The sequence below is a fragment of the Ascaphus truei genome, chromosome 4 (genome assembly GCF_040206685.1).
Source record: "Ascaphus truei isolate aAscTru1 chromosome 4, aAscTru1.hap1, whole genome shotgun sequence".
Taxonomy (NCBI): domain Eukaryota; kingdom Metazoa; phylum Chordata; class Amphibia; order Anura; family Ascaphidae; genus Ascaphus; species Ascaphus truei.
In genome coordinates, this window is record NC_134486.1 from 98,503,452 (window position 1) to 98,523,957 (window position 20,506).

Here is a 20,506-nt window from a genome sequence, read left to right on the forward strand (position 1 = left end):
ATATTTACTATGTGGTGCAAAACCATACACCTCAATAAGTTTTACAGTTTAAAGCAAAGAAATACCCAGCTTTGTTATTTTATTGTACCTGGACTGGGTGGGTGAGGAGGGGAAGATCTACTGGAGCTGCCTCCAACCAATAGGGCTATCCGGTTCCCAAGATATTTGTAGTATTTTTTTACTGGTGTTTAAAAAAAAAAATTTTTTTAAAAATCCAATGTGGTAAAATCAATAAAAAGTTGTGATTTCATCTATCAATGACGTTGCCGCTTTCTACAAGCCACCCACCGCAAGGCTGACCCTGTAGGTCATATTGTGACCACTGGGCAAGAATTCTTGCCTGGTGCAGAAACTGCTTTTATCTTGGGAACCATGTGGTCACAAGAGGTCAGGGTATCCTCTCCGAGGGACGCCCTGGTTCAGATAAAAACAAAATCGAGCAGGACTGACTGCTACACTAACATTGCTTAGAAAATATGGCCCTAAAACATAGTGATTTGAGTTTTTCTTTTTTAAATCAGACTAAAAACATGGTTATAGCATGTCAATGTCCGTTTGCTAACAAAGGATCTTCAAACTTGTTTTACTTCCTTTAGCTCTGCCATTTACAGTATGTGATTGTTATGGAAACGAAGAGCATGAACTGCCCAACACGGTAAAAAAGTACCATCCACTTCTCTTTTCCTTTATTCTGATTGATCCTCCAACAATTTCAATGCAATAATTAAACAGCAACAGTCATTATAGAATGAATGATAATTGACAACTGATAGTGGGGATCAACCTGCAGTAGACATATTCACTTGACCACATGTTTTTGTTTTGCCTCAGGTTTTTTGGGGGGGAGGGGGGAGTTGATTTTCCCCAAAGTTCCTTGGTTTTAGATTATTGAGGAAATGTGAATCTGATTAAAAAAACAAGCCTTTGCAAGTGTTCCGGAGTGCTCACCACAAACAAGGTGTGACCGAGAGGCCGAGGTGGGGATTTGATACAACACCAACCCACAGCCGCGTGGGCGCATCTGGAGTGTAGATTGGTCTAGGTAGCCGGGTCGGGGTAGGAGAGGTCTGGATGGTCAGTAATACTTGCCGAGGTCGGTGTTGGAGAGTAGCGGATCGTAGGAGGTACTTAGCCGTGGTCAGGATTGGAGAGAGGCGGATCGTCGTGGTAGTTTGCCGAGGTCAGAATTGGAGAGGTGCGGATCGTCGAGGAGCCGGGGTCAGGAGATCAGAAGAGCAGAGTCCAGAGGAAAAGCTAAGGTCAGGAGCAAAGATCTAGAAGCACGACAAGACTGTGGAGGCAAGACAGCAGTGAACAGTAGAAAAGAGTGATAGTGCGCAGCTAATAACTAGTGACAACAAATATCAAGTGAACAGTGCACCGTGATTAAACAAACAATGTTGTGGACCTTAAGTGTGGATCTTGCACTAATCGTGGGTCTGCAGCCTTTCTTGGGGGTGGCTCGACACCCCAGGAACTAAACAAAAAACAAAAGAACAAGGCGCACAACGCACATAGTGTATTAAAGTATAAAATGTGACTTTATGGTTAAAAGTAAATAGTTCTGCGTACATCAAGTGAGAATAAACAAGCAGTTGGTATATAGGTTTACCACACCAGGAGATGACACTGTGCGACACCCTCGGATGGATCTCAGCATGCAATGGGTCTGGAGTCGTCTCATCTGTCCCTTACAGCGTCCTCCGTTTAGGGGTGGTAGGTGGATAAGTCCCTTGTATGGAAAGCCCCACAGCACACAGCTCACAGGGTGGTAAAAAAGCCGCAGGAATCAGCGTTCGTAGATGACTGCACCGTTTGCCGCCACTCCTCGTAATGCGCTCGGCGATGACGTCACGAGTCGCTCCTCCGCTTCCGCAATGCCTCTCGTGGAACGCACAGCGTGCGTGTCAGTCCAGTACTGTTCAGCAGCAGCGAGGAATAAAGCGCTAGGCAGGCGGCTTACAGATAGTGTCCAAAATCACACAGGAAGGGGGGAGAAGAGCATAGACACCTCTCTTCCTACGAGGAGTGGCGGCAAACGGTGCAGTGATCTACGAACGCTGATTCCTGCGGCTTTTTTACCACCCTGTGAGCTGTGTACTGTGGGGCTTTCCATACAAGGGACTTATCCACCTACCACCCCTAAACGGAGGACGCTGTAAGGGACAGACGAGACGACTCCATACCCATTGCATGCTGAGATCCATCCGAGGGTGTCGCACAGTGTCATCTCCTGGTGTGGTAAACCTATATACCAACTGCTTGTTTATTCTCACTTGATGTACGCAGAACTATTTACTTTTAACCATAAAGTCACATTTTATACTTTAATACACTATGTGCGTTGTGCGCCTTGTTCTTTTGTTTTTTGTACAGCAGTGAACACTTCGCTCATAGGAAGGTTTATGCTCAGCCGATGAACCAGTGAAATGGCTGAGGATATAAGGCAAACAGGAACCAATGAGGACAAGGCAAGAAGAGGCGCGTCAGGAACGCTTGCTGCGATTGGTGCAGGAGACAGGTGTGGGAGGGCTTACAGGCGGAGGCTGGTGACGCGGTACCTGTGCACATAGAGCGTGCGTCCCGCACGTACGTGACGTGCAGATGACGCCCCCGCAACCTGGAGGCGGAACTGGAGGGCTTGGTATAAACTTCCGCGCGTGATGCGTGTGCACCCGTAGTCCGACGGCTGATAGATGGTCCAGGTGACGCACCACAGGAAGCGGGGGAAGAGGCACACCCGATCGCGGACCGAGGTAAGGACGGGGCGCGCTGAGGGTAGCGGGACTCACGGACCCTTAAAGAAAGACCTCTTTCAATCCCATCGCAGACAGAGGAGGAGGATCATGAAAGAGATGCTGTTGCTGAAGCTGCATGAAGAGACACCCAATGGGCCATCATTGTCATGTATTCCTTGGTTTGACCAGTACCACTTGCTCACATATCTGTAGTTGAGCAGATACTGAAGTTAGCACAATAGAATCTTTCATGGACTTGGTGAATTTGCCATGCAGCTTAATGTACAGATCTGGAATGTTTTTTCTAGAGAAATTAGGTCTAGGTTGAATTTGGCAGTGTGGGTGCATAAACTCCACTAACCTTCAGAAGCCTACTTGATGAGTAGCAGATATAGGATGTAGGTACAATGCTAACATAGCAGCCATGGTTGCAACAGGGTGTCTGAAATCATACTTTATTCCTCTTTCAAATGACTGTTTGACAGTTAATTGTTTGTGACCAATATAGTAGTTACAGTTTCTCCTCACCATATGTGGAGGCTCAGCTTCAGCAACAGTAGCACCCACGGATTTTAGCGAAGACAAATGGAATATTTTTGGTTATTGATGTTTTTGATTTTAGGATTCTGATTAAGTTTAAAAGCATCTACCAATGCCAATTCCACTAGTTGATGGACTCTCCCTCAATGAACAAAGTTGGTCTGAGAGAGAATGAATTCGCTGTAAGCAGTGGAACATGGAGGAAGTGCCTCCATGGTTGTTTGTTTCCTAACCTCTGCTTATTTTGCATGACAAAGACTGTAGATTGTCTGGTATTTATTGTCTAGGTTAGGGTAAAACCAAACAGAGGAGATGGACTTATTTGTTCCTTTGCTGGGCATCTACTGTTAGTAGAATCATCATCAATAGCTTCAACAGAAGAATTATCAACTTCAAGTTCAACAGAGGAACTAACTTCAATAGAAGCATTCTAGACTGTGGTTATTTTTAGTTTAGGAATGGGAGAGGAAGGTAAGTGGTTGAAGTGGCTTCATGCAGTGTCAGAAATGTCACAGCTACCCTTTTCAGACTCTCTCTCTCGAGATTTATTCCATGAAGGCCCAGGGAACAGGAACAACCTCAGTGCTCATTCTTTGATCTCTCTGTCACAGATTCTGAGTCTGCAGATGACATGGACCTGGACTGGACCTGAGAGACCTGTACTCAAACCATCAGAGAAAGAAGAAGGTGGGTGGCCTTTGGAACTTACTTAGGAACTGGGAACTTTATTAATACATGTGGGGACCTTGTTAGCACATGTAGTTACTCATTCCCTGCCACTAAGTGTGGTATATGGTATGGGGGATTTTTTCATAAAAAGCTTCTTTTTTCTCCAAGCTCAAGAGAGAGATTTATTTGTTAAGCCTTGGAGGGCCCCGTCTATTGTTTTTTTTTTAAATTTTACTATAATCAATACTAGTACAGAGATGCTGCTGTTCAGTAGTGATCCATATTGGGAGAAAGAGAGGACAACAAAACAGTAAAAACACTAGATTTATCTGACCAGCTGCAGTCTGATGATGGAGGGAAAAGAAGGGACTGTTCCCTATATATTATCAAGGACACCAAAATAAAATAAACACTGATCTTGCCATTGTCAAGAGAGAGGGGATTTGGCCCGGGATTAAAGGGGTTACACCCCATTTGGCCACCTTCTACTCTCACCTGGGAAGCAAGGGGTTAACTGGACTGGGGTCCAGTAATGTGGTTTTGCCTTGCTTCAGCCATCCAACTGTTTATTCCCCTGCAAAAATTTATTGTTTCTGTTCAAGTGACTGCACCACACAAACACTGGGATCCATCCGGGAGGGCAAGGGTTAATAGTTGAATAGTTATTCTAGCCCTTTGTTTAAGTTACCCTCAAAGATGCCTGCCTACTAAGGAATGCGACCAAATGTTTAGGAAGCTGTAGTGGTTTGTGAGTGTTAAAACTCACACTTACAAACCATAGTATCCTGCCAGATACTCCATTTGGTAGACTGGCCAAACGCCCCTGATTTAGGAGTGGGGCTACAGAATGAGTGACCTTATTAAATATAAGAATATTATGAGATGTCCTCGGCTGAACGTGCTAAAAGCTACATATGTGTATTCGTGGGACTGATTCGCACATAAGGATTACAGACACATGATGTTCAGCCAGTACTAAGAGCCAGATATTAATATCTCTCTTAATTTTAGTATTACACGGTAGTATTTAGTCTCATTGGGAGCGTCATGCGTGACGGAATGTATTAATATGGCTCACGTGCCAGTAAGTACTACTGAACTGAAGTTATGAAGTTATTTACAGTGTATATGGGAATTTTGGATCTGCTCTGAAAAATGCAGACTCCATCTGCTATGTTAAATATGGCAGGAAGGGCATCCTGCAAGAATTAGCATAGGCCAGTGATCAAAAGGTAACTGCCCTAATTGTTTATACTGGGGGCAGGAACAAAAGAACTGAGTGTTTTTAAGTGTGATACTTCACACTTACAATGGAAGCCAAAATCTGCTTCAAAGAGATTTTTTCTAGCCACCTCGGCATCTAGGGTTAAGAGATGGGTTTGAAATGGTATTTAACCCAGTGTCAGCCCTTACTCAAATGTCTTCATGTGTCTTCATGATCTTCATGTATTGCTGTGATGTCTTCATCTGAAACTGAATTATGGAAGAAAGGGCCCATCCTGTATCCTGATGGCTTTTCTTGTCCTAACCTTTAAGTAAGTGTCCATATTTTGTCTGTTATTTGTATATCTCGTGTGTTCACCTTTTTCAAGGAATAAATTATACTTTATCATATCTAAGTCTCGTCCAGTTCAACTCAGTTATATCTTTGGTGGTGTATTATTCATAGCCTGTCACAAAGCTCCCGTCACAGGCTGCTGGTCCCCGCGCCGACTTGATGCACTCCTCCGGTCTTGGTGCCCGGCTCCAGTCACATGGATGGTCGGCAGTTTGGTTCTGGAGGCAATGCGTCTCACAAGTAGGGGAACAGTGAGGAGGTACCATATCTTGTGTTATATGTTGTACACTGTGTGTTCAATATCTTTAGTCCCAGGAACTCGCAATTACCATCGAGTTCCCACTATATTACAGTATCACTCAGTACACTGTAATACAGGTCCAGTCCAGACCAAGTCGCAGACTGACCCTGACTTATTTTTTCCAATGACTGTACCACGTTGTTTCACTATAGGGGTGACCGGGGGGTGGCAGGAGATAGGGGTACCAGGGGAGGGGAAGGAAGGGCAGCTTGTAGGGCAGCCAGGCTTCCCCATTACCCTGGCGGAGCAGCAAGGGGACTCTCAGTTAAGAGCCCCACTGTTGCAGCCTTGCTATGGGCTGGAGGTATCAGGGGTTGTGGCAAAGTTAGACCACCCCCAGATTACCTGCCAGCCAGGAGCTAAGGTGGGTGCATCTGCACCAGCAACCCTGAGCTCATCCCCGGTAATGGGGAGGCAGTGTCAGGGAGATGGCCTCACTCAGGTGTCCCTAGGATCCAGGTTAGGATTAGCTAGGGAGAAGCAGAGTGAGGGGAGGCTGCAGGTAGGTAGCCAGCATCAGATCTCAGTGAGAGAAGAAGGGCTAGTGGTAGCCGGGGAGGGAAAGCAGCAGGTATGGCAGCTAGAGTTCCCCATTAGAGGTGGAGGGTTGGTCAGCGCACGGGATTTTGCTCAAACGTAGAGATAAGAGGATAGGAAGATATGGAACACGGTATTAGTGTTTTAGTAATCGAACGGTACAATACAGCCAAAAGAACTTTGGAATTAAAAATGTATGAAAAATATATTTTTAAAATAGCTTAAAACTCTTTGGAATTAAAGAACCTTGGTAATTAAAAGTAAATATATGAAAAAATATATTCTAAAATAGCTTAAAAATCATTAAATAAAATCCTTAAATAAAATTTAAATGGAATTGTGTGTTTTTTTTGTGAACAGAAGCAGAATATGTGCTATATGTGGATGACTAACAGGGTGTGTTTATATAGCCTGTTGTTGGTCTGAGGTAAAAAGGGGATAATGGGGCTGGTTAGCAGAGTTTAATGCGCAGTCTTTCCTTCACGGAATGCTGCTAAAAACAATAGCTTTCTCACCCTCCTGGTGGAGGCAGTACGTGAGTTGCTTCTCTCCCGGGGGCCCAAATAGGAAGAAAAGGGCCGAACTCGGTGAGTGAGCAAAATAGAATTTATTAGGTACAGAAAACAAAGTCAAAATAACACTCACGGTACAGCTTTAAAACAGCCCAGCATCAGCCTGATCGTCCGGTGATATTCATGGCTGTATTGTACCGTTCGATTACTAAAACACTAATACCGTGTTCCATATCTTCCTATCCTTTTATCTCTACGTTTGAGCAAAATCCCGTGCGCTGACCAACCCTCCACCTCCACTGCAACTACAAGAAGATTCCGGGCTTTATCTTCTCTACTGGTCCAGCTGCAGAAAACAACAAGGGCAAGTATACACTACCCTTTCTTTGGTTACACACTACCACACAGGCAACATCACAAGCCTATACAAATAGGGAGCGCCCCAACCTCTTTTCTTTTTGTCACAGAGTTCCCCATTACCCTGGCAGAGCCTCAGGGGGTTTCTCAGATCAGCAACCCCTGTTGCAGCCTGGCTATGGGCTGGGGGTATCATCGGCAGTGGCCAGCTTGTGCCACCTCAGGGATACCTGCCAGCCAAGTGCTAAGGCAGTTGCATCTGGAGAGGTGCCCCTGAGCTCATCCCTGGTAAGGGAGAGACAAGGTCAGGGAGGTAGGTGCACTTAGGTAGTTCCAGGGTCTGGGTTAGGATTGCCCAGGGGGGAGAGGAGTGCAGGTGGGCTGCAGGGAGGTAAGCAGCAGGAGTCATAAGCAGGGGCTGAGGTGCTGGGCCTAGGGGAGGCTAGGTAGGGAGACACTGTGGAGCAGGGGGAGATAGGAGGTCAGTGGGGTGTCAGGCAGCTGGCAGAAGCTAGGGATGGGCTAGGTAGGCAGGAGGTCCCTTGTTCTGACCGGCCAGGAGTGACCCCCCTGACAGATTCCCCAGGGTTCCCAGAGGAGGGGCTGTGGGTAGATAGGCAGCCAGGGAGGAGAAACAAAGGGTATAGCGGAGCAGCTACAGGGGGGCACAGGGCCAGGGCAGGTAGGGTCCCTACAGGATAGTGACATAGCTCTTTCCCAGACTTGGTTGACAGGAAAGCGACTGTCTGTGCTTGATAGCTGGTCTCCTGCTGGTGCAGAGACATGCCAGTCTCTGGGCAGACTGCAAAGGGGCCCCTTCACCATGGACTTGGTTCACCAGGCACTGGGTGGGGGGCAGAGGGAGGCAAAGGAGAATGCCCGGCGGCCACGGTGGAGCCCTGCTCAGCAGGATCTGGACTTCACTGTCCACTGTGGCCAGGACAATGTACAGAGGACAATTTTGCCAGGCCAATCCCTCAGGACTTATTGAGTGCTTCAAGGACGCCAGTGGTGTCCCAGTGCCAGGGAAGGCAGCTGGGGCACCAGGCACCCATTGAGCAGGGGAGGTGTCAAGAGAGAGGGGATTTGGCCCGGGATTAAAGGGGTTACACCACATTTGGCCACCCTCTACTCTCACCTAGGAAGCAAGGGGTTAACTGGACTGGGGTCCAGTAATGTGGTTTTGCCTTGCTTCAGCCATCCAACTGTTTATTCCCCTGTAAAAATGTATTGTTTCTGTTCAAGTAACTGCACCACACAAACACTGGGATCCATCCGGGAGGGCAAGGGTTAATAGTTGAATAGTGATTCTAGCCCTTTGTTTAAGTTACCCTCAAAGATGCCTGCCTACTAAGGAATGCGACCAAATGTTTAGGAAGCTGTAGTGGTTTGTGAGTGTTAAAATTCACACTTACAAACCATAGTATCCTGCCAGACACTCCATTTGGTAGACTGGCCAAACGCCCCTGATTTAGGAGTGGGGCTACAGAATGAGTGACCTTATTAAATATAAGAATATTATGAGATGTCCTCGGCTGAACGTGCTAAAAGCTACATATGTGTATTCGTGGGACTGATTCGCACATAAGGATTACAGACACATGATGTTTAGCCAGTACTAAGAGCCAGATATTAATATCTCTCTTAATTTTAGTATTACACGGTAGTATTTAGTCTCATTGCGAGCGTCATGCGTGACGGAATGTATTAATATGGCTCACGTGCCAGTAAGTACTACTAAACTGAAGTTATGAAGTTATTTACAGTGTATATGGGAATTTTGGATCTGCTCTGAAAAATGCAGACTCCATCTGCTATGTTAAATAAGGCAGGAAGGGCATCCTGCAAGAATTAGCATAGGCCAGTGATCAAAAGGTAACTGCCCTAATTGTTTATACTGGGGGCAGGAACAAAGGAACTGAGTGTTTTTAAGTGTGATACTTCACACTTACAATGGAAGCCAAAATCTGCTTCAAAGAGATTTTTTCTAGCCACCTCGGCATCTAGGGTTAAGAGATGGGTTTGAAATGGTATTTAACCCAGTGTCAGCCCTTACTCAAATGTCTTCATGTGTCTTCATGATCTTCATGTATTGCTGTGATGTCTTCATCTGAAACTGAATTATGGAAGAAAGGGCCCATCCTGTATCCTGATGGCTTTTCTTGTCCTAACCTTTAAGTAAGTGTCCATATTTTGTCTGTTATTTGTATATCTCGTGTGTTCACCTTTTTCAAGGAATAAATTATACTTTCTCATATCTAAGTCTCGTCCAGTTCAACCCAGTTATATCTTTGGTGGTGTATTATTCATAGCCTGTCACAAAGCTCCCGTCACAGCCATTACTAATGAAAATTGTTTGTGAGCTTTTGTGTGGCCTAGTTTTACTAGGTTTGAATAATTCTAATGTACCACCTATATACACAAGGAAACCTAAGGATGTTAACGCAACTGAATTGACTGGTAAAAATTGTAGTGGCTAGTAGTAGAGACCGGTCAGATAGTGGTATCTCTCTCCTCACCTATATATATCAATGGAGATTATTAGGCATAAATCAGGATGGAGGATCCGTCTTCAAAGGACGCGAGTGGCATCTGCTTGGATCTAAGCCATTGAGTTGTGAGTGTGACATTAATTCTAGTTGAACATATTCTAGTGAAGTTAAGCCTGTGTGGGAAAGCACCATGATAGGGCAAGAAATAGAGGACAGATATGAACCATGATTATCATTTGATTAAAAACACCCACACTGGAGGGCGATTGTTGCCACTTCCTGCCCCATGTAATTTGCACAGTTGAAGGTATTATTTAGCCACCACTTTGACAATTTAAGCAATTGTTTACCAAGCTTTGGGCGGTTTAATATATCACGTAGGCCATTATAATGCATTGTCTGGGGAAGGAATTAAGTATCTCAACTCAACCATATTATTTTTGTAATGTTAATCTTAATCATTTGCAGTCATGTGATACCTACCTGCTAGCTAGAAATTCACAATCTTTAGAAGAAACAAGTGGACTGTTTCCAGGAAGACCATGGGTTGAAATCAGCATAATATTGTTGAACTTCAGGTGTGGGCTAGATAAGATAAAAAAAACAAAGTGAGTACTTATATATCCATTAGAGTTCAATTGTTTATATTATAATCCAGGAATTCAATGGTTAGAAAATTATTACTTTCCCATGAAGCACAATTATTATGCCACAGTCTTACTTCATTACTTCATATCCCAAAATATACCTTTGTGTTTTCATTTTGCATTCATTTTTATATGCAGACTTGGAATTCACAAGCATTGCGGTCATATGGAAAACAAACCGTATTGCTACCTGCAGTTGTGTTTTTAAGTATTTTTATCTATATCTATATTTTTGAAACCATTGTATGTCCGTGTCTAGGGGCAATCTGATTTGTCCGTCGGTCTGTCACTCAGCCTCCGGCCAATCAGATTGCTCCCTTGGCTCGCCCGCCCCCGCACACCTCTCATTGGTCACACTCACCAGCCACTGACACCGCTACCCACGGGCATCGCCGCACGCTCCTCGGTGCCACCGCCTCACCTCTCCCCACCCCCCCCTCACAGCAAACCCCAGCCTCCCCAGCGCCTCCAGCAACACTACCCACGTGAAGCGGCGCCCGCTCTTCGGCGCCGCTGCCTCACCTGCAAGAGGGACCCCCCCACATGCCTTCTGCAGCTCTCCGTGCAGCTCCCCCCCTCTCTCCCTCCACATGCCCTCTGTGCTCTCCATGCAGCTCCCCCCCTCTCTCCCTCCACATGCCCTCTTTGCTCTCCGTGCAGCTCCCCCCCTCTCTCCCTCCACATGCCCTCTTTGCTCTCCGTGCAGCTCCCCCCCCCTCTCTCCCTCCACATACCCTCTGTGCTCTCCGTCCGGCTCCCGTCCGATCCCTGCCCCTCCCTAGCAGATGACTTGAGCTGGGGTGTGACTCCCCCGGCGCTGCTTTCTGTATGCTGTAAGGTAAGCAGCTCCCCCCCACACACACATTCCCTCCTCTCCGGCCTCATCCCTCCGTCCGTCCCTCCTCCAACACACACACACACACACACACACACACACACACACACACACACACACACACACACACACACACACACACACACACACACACACACACACACACACACACACACACACACACACACACGTAGACACATACACACACACACACGTAGACACATACACACACACACACACACACGTAGACACAGACACACACATGTAGACACAGACACACACACACACACACACACACATGTAGACACACCCACACACACATAGACACACACACACACACACATGTAGACACACACACACACGTAGACACACACATGTAGACACACACACATGTAAACACATGTATACACACACATGTATACACAGACACATGTATATACACACACGTAAACACATGTATACACACACACACACACACCTATACACACACATGTATACACACACATGTATACACACATGTATACACACATGTATACACACACACACATATACACACACACACATGTAGACACGTGTACACACACATGTAGACACATGTATACACACACACATATAGACACACACACATGTAGACACGTGTACACACACGTATACACACACACACACACGTATACACACACACGTATACACACTCACACACACATGTATACACACATGTATACACACACTTATGTGTACACACACACACACACTTACGTGTACACACACACGCACACGTGTACACACACATACACGTGTACACACACACACACGTGTACACACACACACACGTGTACACACACACACACGTACACACACACGTACACACACACATGTGTACACACACGTGTACACACACATGTGTACACACACACACACAAGTGTACACACACACACACAAGTGTACACACACGTGTACACATACACACACGTGTATACACACGCTCATGTATACACACGCACACACGTCTATGCACACACACAGATATATATATATATATATACAGTGTTCGACAAACCTATACATTTGCTCGCCACGGGCGAGTGGATTTAACCCCCGGGCGAGTAAATATTGGCCCAAGCAGCATACGTTTGGTACTAGGTGGCGAGTAGATTTTTTTGTGTGGCGAGTAGATTTTTTGGTGATTTGTCAACCACTGTATATATATATATCACACACATAGACACAGACACACACATATATATATATACATATACACACACATATATACACACATATATACACATATATACACACATATATACACACACATATATACACACATACACATATACACACACACACACACACACACACATATATACACACACGGTATCCCCAGCACCACCATATCAGCACACCGGTATCCCCTGCCCCCCCAGCACACCGGCATTCTCGGCCCCCCGCCATTCCCAGCCCCCATCAACACCATCAGCACCCACACATCAGCACCTTCGCACCTCCCCCATCGCCACACCCACATCAGCACCCCCACATCCGCATCCCCACATCAACACCAAACCCTCCCAAATCAGCACCCCGATACAATCACCATCAGTACAGACACAGCAGCAGTACCACCGCACATCGCCATGGGCCGCATGGACCACTCCCCACCCAACCACCCAAATGCCACCCCCACACCACAAACATCCCGGGCAACGCCGGGTCTCTCAGCTAGTTTTGAATAAAAAAAGCCACTTTGCCACCACAGGGTTTTACAATATGTTGCATAGCAATGCGTTGCAAGCCTTCCTAGAAGTAAATGGGTAAGTCTGCTGTTTAGCAGAGCTAAATGCTGTATATATTCGTACAAATTAATCCCTTGCAATTTCATTTTACAGAAAGTGGTAAAAATGAACAAGATGACAAGCAAATACTGGTGCATTCCTGGTCCTACATTAGTTCCTCTGTGGAAGCCTCCTAATGTTCAATTAAAAGTATAGTAGCAACCCCTCCCAGTAAGTGTTTTCCTCCTAATAATTACTGAACTGGGAATTCATTGACCTCTGGTTGAAGAAATATTCCCCTTTGTGCCAGCCAAACCTGTTAAAGAATGAGGGGAACAGTCTGTGTCAATGTGACATTGCCCTGAACCATTGGTAATGTTGCCAGAGGCCATTTATATTCCCTGAAAGAATGGAACGAACAGAGTGGGATATGGGATAAACTTGTGGTTACCCAACAGCAAGAGTACTGTTGTGGGAGAGAAATCGTTTGTAAAGACAAAATAAAATGAGTAGGGCGTCTACATCGCTGTCAATGACACTTTTTCAAGACATTAAAAGTGCAAGATGCCCACGTGTGCGTATTAATAACACCGCACACATTTCAACTTGCTCAAAGTCTCATGTAGCTCACGGAAATTAAGAGATGCTGCATTCTTTATTATTTTATGATACACATACAGTATATACTATAGTAGCAGCAATGCCCTGCACGTATATTAATGAGCTAATTAGATGAATTAGCTGGTACTTAGTAGATCTGTAAGGAAAAGGGGCCAAGCATGTCTGATTTGGTTAACATCTTTTAGCTAGCTAGCATCTAAAACATATTTTAGCTAGCATGCATTTCTTATTTATTTACGGGTTTTTTGTTGTAAAAGGTCTGAGGTTTGGAGCTCAATACCAGTAAAACAAGCATGTCAAACTCAAATGCTAACAAGGGCCAAATAAACAAGGTTTAAGTCTAGGTGGGCCGCAAAAAAAAAAAAACTTACATTTTCATAGAAACGTAGGTTTATTTCGAAAAGTAGTGTGTGTGTGTGTGTGTGTGTGTGTGTGTGTGTGTGTGTGTGTGTGTGTGTGTGTGTGTGTGTGTGTGTGTGTGTGTGTGTGTGTGTGTGTGTGTGTGTGTGTGTGTGTGTGTACCTCACAAAACGAAAATAAAAACTAAAAAAATGTAGAACAGGGAAAATAAAAACTAAAAAAGCCAGATGTGAATGACTTCTGAACCCATTAACCAGTGTCAGGATGCCCCTCTTGATTTCCAAAGCAGCAATCCCGCCTGGAATCTTACCTGATCCGCAGTCCCTCAAGGTACTATACTGCAGGGGAGGTGTTTCCTACCTGTCTTCCGATGTCCCCCGCGTGAAACTTGAGTCAGATCCGGAAGAAAGCAGAATAGGTTATTTCGGTGTAGGTATAGGGCAGTTAAGATAAAAACGAGAGACAGAGAGGCAGAGAGAGAGGCGCAGAGAGAGAGGCGCAGAGAGAGAAGCGCAGAGAGAGAGAGGCAGTGAGAGGCGCAGAGAGAGAGAGAGGCGCAGAGAGAGGTGCAGAGAGAGAGAGAGGCGCAGAGAGAGGCGCAGAGAGAGGCGCAGAGAGAGAGAGAGGCAGAGAGAGAGGCGCAGAGAGAGAGAGAGGCAGAGAGAGAGAGAGAGAGAGGCAGAGAGAGAGGCAGAGAGAGAGGCGCAGAGAGAGAGAGAGAGGCGCAGAGAGAGAGAGGCAGAGAGAGGCAGAGAGAGGGAGAGAGAGGGAGAGAGAGGGGGAGAGAGGGAGAGAGAGGGAGAGGGAGAGAGAGAGAGAGAGAGAGAGAGGCACAGGGACAGGGACACAGGGATACAGGCACAGGGGCACAGGGACAGAGACACAGGGACACAGGGACACAGGCACAGTGACACAGGCACAGGGACACAGGGACACGGACACAGGGGCACGGACACAGGGGCACAGGGGCAGAGGCACAGGGACACAAGGGCACAGGGACAGAGGCAAAGGGGCACAGGGACAGAGGCAAAGGGGCACAGGGACAGAGGCAAAGGGGCACATGGACAGAGGGGCAGGGACACAGGGGCAGGGACACAGGGGCCAGGGACACAGGGGACAGGGACACAGGGGACAGGGACACAGGGGACAGGGACACAGGGGACAGGGACACAGGGGACAGGGACACAGGGACAGGGACACAGGGGACAGGGACACAGGGGACAGGGACACAGGGGACAGGGACAGGGACAGGGACACAGGGGCAGGGACACAGGCACAGGCACAGGGACACAGGCACAGGGACACAGGCACAGGGACACAGGGGACAGGGACACAGGGACAGGGACACAGGGGCAGGGACACAGGGGCAGGGACACAGGGGCAGGGACACAGGCGCAGGGACACAGGGACACAGGGACACGGACACAGGGGCACGGACACAGGGGCACAGGGGCACAGGGGGACAGGGGGACAGGGACAGGGGGACAGGGACAGGGGGACAGGGGGACAGGGACACAGACACAGGGGGACAGGGACACAGACACAGGGGGACAGGGACACAGGCACAGGGGCAGGGACACAGGGACACAGGGACACAGGGACACAGGGACACAGGGGCAGAGGCACAGAGACAGAGGCACACAGGAACACAGGGGCAGAGGCACAGGGACACAGTGACACAGGCACAGGGGCAGAGGCACAGGGGGACACGGACACAGGGACACGGACACAGGGGCACGGGCACAGGGACACAGGGGCACAGGGACACAGGGGCACGGGGACACAGGGGGACAGGGGCAGGGGGACAGGGACAGGGACAGGGGGACAGGGGGACAGGGACAGGGGGACAGGGACAGGGGGACAGGGACAGGGACAGGGACAGGGGGACAGGGACACAGACACAGGGGGACAGGGACACAGGGGCAGGGACACAGGGACACAGGGGCAGAGGCACAGGGGCAGAGGCACAGGGACACAGGGGCAGAGGCACACAGGGACAGAGGCACAGGGACACAGTGGCACAGTGGCACAGGGACACAGGGGACAGGGACACAGGGGACAGGGACACAGGGGACAGGGACACAGGGGGACAGGGACACAGGGGACAGGGACACAGGGACACAGGGGCAGGGACACAGGGACACAGGGACACAGGGGCAGGGACACAGGGACACAGGGACAGGGACACAGGCACACAGGGACACAGGGACACAGGGACACAGGGACAGAGGGACAAAGGGAGACAGGGAGACAGGGACACAGGGGCACAGGGGCACAGGGACAGAGGGACAAAGGGACAGAGGGACACGGACACAGGGACAGGGGGACACAGGGACACAGGCACAGGGACAGGGACAGGGACACAGGCACAGGGACAGGGACACAGGGACAGGAACACAGGGACAGGAACACAGGGACAGGAACACAGGGACAGGAACACAGGGACAGGAACACAGGGACAGGAACACAGGGACACAGGGGCACAGGCACAGGGGCACAGAGGGACAGGGGGACAGAGGGACAGGGGGACAGAGGGACAGGGGGACAGAGGGACAGAGGGACAGAGGGACAGAGGGACAAAGGCACAGGGACAGAGACAGAGGGACAGAGGGACAGAGGCACAGGGACAGGGGCACAGGGACAGGGGCATAGGGACAGCAGCACAGGGACAGCAGCACAGGGACAGGGGGACAGGGGCACAGGGACAGGGGCACAGGGGCACAGGGACAGGGACACAGGGACAGGGGCACAGGGACAGGGGCACAGGGAAACAGGCACTCTCTCTCTCTCCCTCTCCCTGACACTCTCTCTCTCTCTCTCAGACACACACACACACTCAGACACACACACACACTCAGGCACACACACACACTCAGGCACACACACACACACACACACACTCAGACACACACACACACACACACACACACACACACACACACACACACACACACACACACACACAGATCTCCTTCTGCACGTGCAGCTCACACAGAGATTTGACAGGGGGAGGGGGGCTGCTGTGAAGACATACCCCTGTCCGTGGGATCTCCACTGAACTGCTGAACTCTCTGCACCTCATGGAGGGGGGCGGCCATGATCTCTCTGGTTTACCAGGCTTCAAGGAGAATGCAGTCTCTCCGCAGGGGTTTTGACTCCGCCCCCGTGTCCTCCCACACATGGCATGAGTGCAGATTGACTGCACCCGGCCACCGTACGCCTCCAGCCCCTGCAGGACAGATTTTACTTCCGCCCGTGCTACTCGCTTCCCCAACACCCGCGCTCGCTTCTCCCGCGGCCAAAACTTTTTACCGCCGCCCACGCGCTCGCCGACACACACGACCGCCGCCGCGCTGGTTGTGAGCGGGCCGCAAAAATATCCATTGGGGGCCGCATGCGGCCCGCGGGCCGCATGTTTGACATGCCTGCAGTAAAACATTTAGCAAGTGCACCTGCATTTTAGGAGCAGCATATAATTCCAGCAGGGATTTCATGTTGCTGTGGATACAAGGTAAGAGAGCGGCTCAAAGATACTTGTGAAGCAGAAAGGCATTACAGTATCCAGGGGAAAAAAAAAAAAAAAGGTATTGAACTTCAGTGCATGATTGCACTGAAGGATGCATAGTATGAGTGTTAAACACTGGTGGTGTTGAAATAAAAAGGGTCATGGTATCAAATTATTTTGGATGAAATGAAAAATATAACATCACATCTGCATTGATTTTACTGTATGCAACTGGGTGTTGCGCATTTGAAAAACCTGTCCAGATCAAACACAAAACATGTGACTGCCTGATTTTATGTTTGGGTCCATTTTATCACGTACAGCAAAAAAATGCCAAGGCTGAAACTGGGGGAAAAAAGCATGGAGGCCTCTTTTTTTTCAATTGCCTTACTGCTTGAAGGTTTTGCAATGCTTTTCATTACTACAGAAGGATAACCCATCAGATGCTTGAGAGTGGTACAACTCAATGAGTTATAGGTCTCTTCAATACTAAGCAGGTACATTGCTAGAAAATGCAAAGTGGGACTGAAATAGTCTTTTAAGGGAGGGGAGGGGTGAGGATATAGCTAACACTAGATCTCTTAAAAAAGAATTTGATTGTTGAAATCCTGTGCAAATGCGCCCACATGAGAAGTGTGTCACTGTAAATAAGGAATTTCAAACCTTAACCTTCTACATCATGAATTCAAGAGCCTAATGTTAATTAGAAAATACCTTACACGATAGAAAAACAGCAGATGGTTTCAAATGAAGCTATTCATAATATTTAATTTTCTACTCGTTGCTGAGTGTAATTCTATAGTGGCAAAGTGTGGCTGTATCATATTTGCACTGGTCAAAATATAATTAAACCTTCTGTTGAAGGTCAGATATCAGCAAGAGGTAAAGCTTTGAGTAAGCAAAGATACACCCACACTTTTGTCCAGTGATTTAAATTACACAGCCCATCATAGTAAAAAGCATGGAATTCATCACTCTTAATCCCACACACAACAGGAGAACACCCCACTGAGCATACAACATGTGATTTGAGCAAAGTACTGTAGTCACAAAGATTAAACACCTGAACCAGTTGCAATTGAAGAAGCCATTGAAAATTGTTAAAAAACGGAGAATGCAATTGCAACTTTTACACGTTCTGAGGTAAAACAGTCTCATACCAGTTTATTTCAGTTATAACTGTCTGCCAGATATTTTACTTCTAGGCAAATTACGAAACTACTATTAAAGCAGTAAAAAAAAATGTAAAGATAAGCAGCCAGGTTTGTTTCTATTAGTATCAAAATAATACAGGATTTTGACCGTTACTTCTATTTTAAGTTAAAAGAACATAAAAAAAATCAGTCCCGGGCTGTCTCTAGAAATGTAGAAAATGGATGAACAAAGGCAGTGCACTGCCTACAAATGGTGTTTCCCTACTCCTCTTCCCTGTGTTTTCACCCCCTACTCTTGTGCTTTTTAAGAACCATATATTCTGCATTAATAGTCGTTAAGCATTTCCATATTTGTGTGATACCTATTGTTCTATTATTACCGCTATAAAATTTTTGGCTTATTCCGTGACTCTTTCTTTTTCTCTATTAATCAGTGTGTGCTGGAGCCTTTTTTGGTTCTTAAATGCTATAATGTTAGCAACTTGATAACATAACCAGTCACTTGATTAAGAACTGATTGAAGTTTGAAACGTTGTGTGTGCCACTAAGAGAATAAATTATTTTTTTGCAAATCTGAAGTGTCCTGGATCCTCTAGTTACTTACATTTATTTATATAGCGCCATTAATGTACACAGCAGTAATACACGTGACAATTATATAGATAACAAATAATATAAATAACACATAGAGGGGAGAAGTTCTTCAGACATAAAAGTAACATTTAGGAAAAGGAGTCCCTGCTCCGAAGAGCATACAATGAGCATACAATCTAATTGGTTGGTAGGAAGGACGTATAGAGACAGTAGGAGGGCATTCTGGGAAGCGCGTCTTCAAGGAGCCAAGGTTTATGTATGAGGTGTAAAACTATCACTCATAGAGCTACTCATATGCTTCCTTAAGCAGGTGTGTTTTGAGTTGGGTCTTAAAGGTTGATAGAGAGGGTGCTCGTCGGATATTGAGAGGAAAAATAGACAAAAGAGCAAAAGAGACACTGAAAGTATGATGGGAGAGGTAAGAGGAGATCCAGGATAAAGCTTTGTTACGAATACCAAATTTATGGAGAATGTGAAGGAAAGGCCTGCAGGAACAGCAACTGTATCCTGAAATTACTCTGTGGCACAAACATGCAGTACTGCTAGTAGTTTGATCATCGGAGGAATAGCTGTTCTAATGTGTATTTTAGGCTCTAGATCATCCTGAATAAACTCCAAGATAATCCATGGTGTGGAGTACCTTTTAATCAGGCATGCCAAATATATTACATTTAGTACTATAAATGATATACCTTCCTCTCTGGGGTCATTGTCTAGAGTCTCAAGAGTAGCAAGCATTGCCAGGGAATGTCTATGCATCAGATCGTCAATTACAGCCATGGCTCCAGAAAATGTATGCTGCAAATGCTGTTTTCTTACAGTTTAGTCTCATTAGCTCCTGATCCCTATAGTCACATAGTTAAGAAGGGTTCTTAAATTTAGAAAAGCCGTTAATCAAACGCTAAAATTGGACACTAAAACAAGACGGGTGCTATTTATCATGTGTGAGCCTATGTTGAGCTAATTTAAAAGAAAATTACGAGTGGACAAGCCTCTGTTCCGCCTGTCGAGTCATTATGTTAACATCACTCACGCATATAGTCTTTTGTGTCTATTTTTGGACAACTCTATATTGGGGCTTATTCTTAGGAAGCGCAAGTTGGCCTTTTGCGCCCACGCAATGAGTTTGTGCTTCGACTGTCGTTAGCCAACTCTAAATCGGCCCCAAAGTGTCTTTACATATTTGCTCATGACCCTATATCCAAAGGTTCTAACACGTTAACAATTAGTGATGGTCATTTTTAATTTTAGATTAGTATTTTACAGGTAAGGTTAAATCAATTACAGCTGAGCTAAGGATGTGTTTAAATTTCCTT

General features: G+C 46.8%; 1 protein-coding gene across 6 annotated transcripts in view; it reads right to left on the reverse strand.

Annotated features, from left to right (window-relative positions):
* CFAP61 (cilia and flagella associated protein 61) overlaps positions 1-20,506 on the reverse strand; it is a 346,774-nt gene that overhangs the window by 123,082 nt on the left and 203,186 nt on the right. For all 6 annotated transcript variants that reach the window (XM_075596251.1, XM_075596250.1, XM_075596248.1 and 3 more), the window contains one exon: positions 10,188-10,289. In XM_075596251.1, coding sequence (XP_075452366.1) covers positions 10,188-10,289 — 102 coding nt within the window. The remainder of the gene's footprint in view (positions 1-10,187; positions 10,290-20,506) is intronic.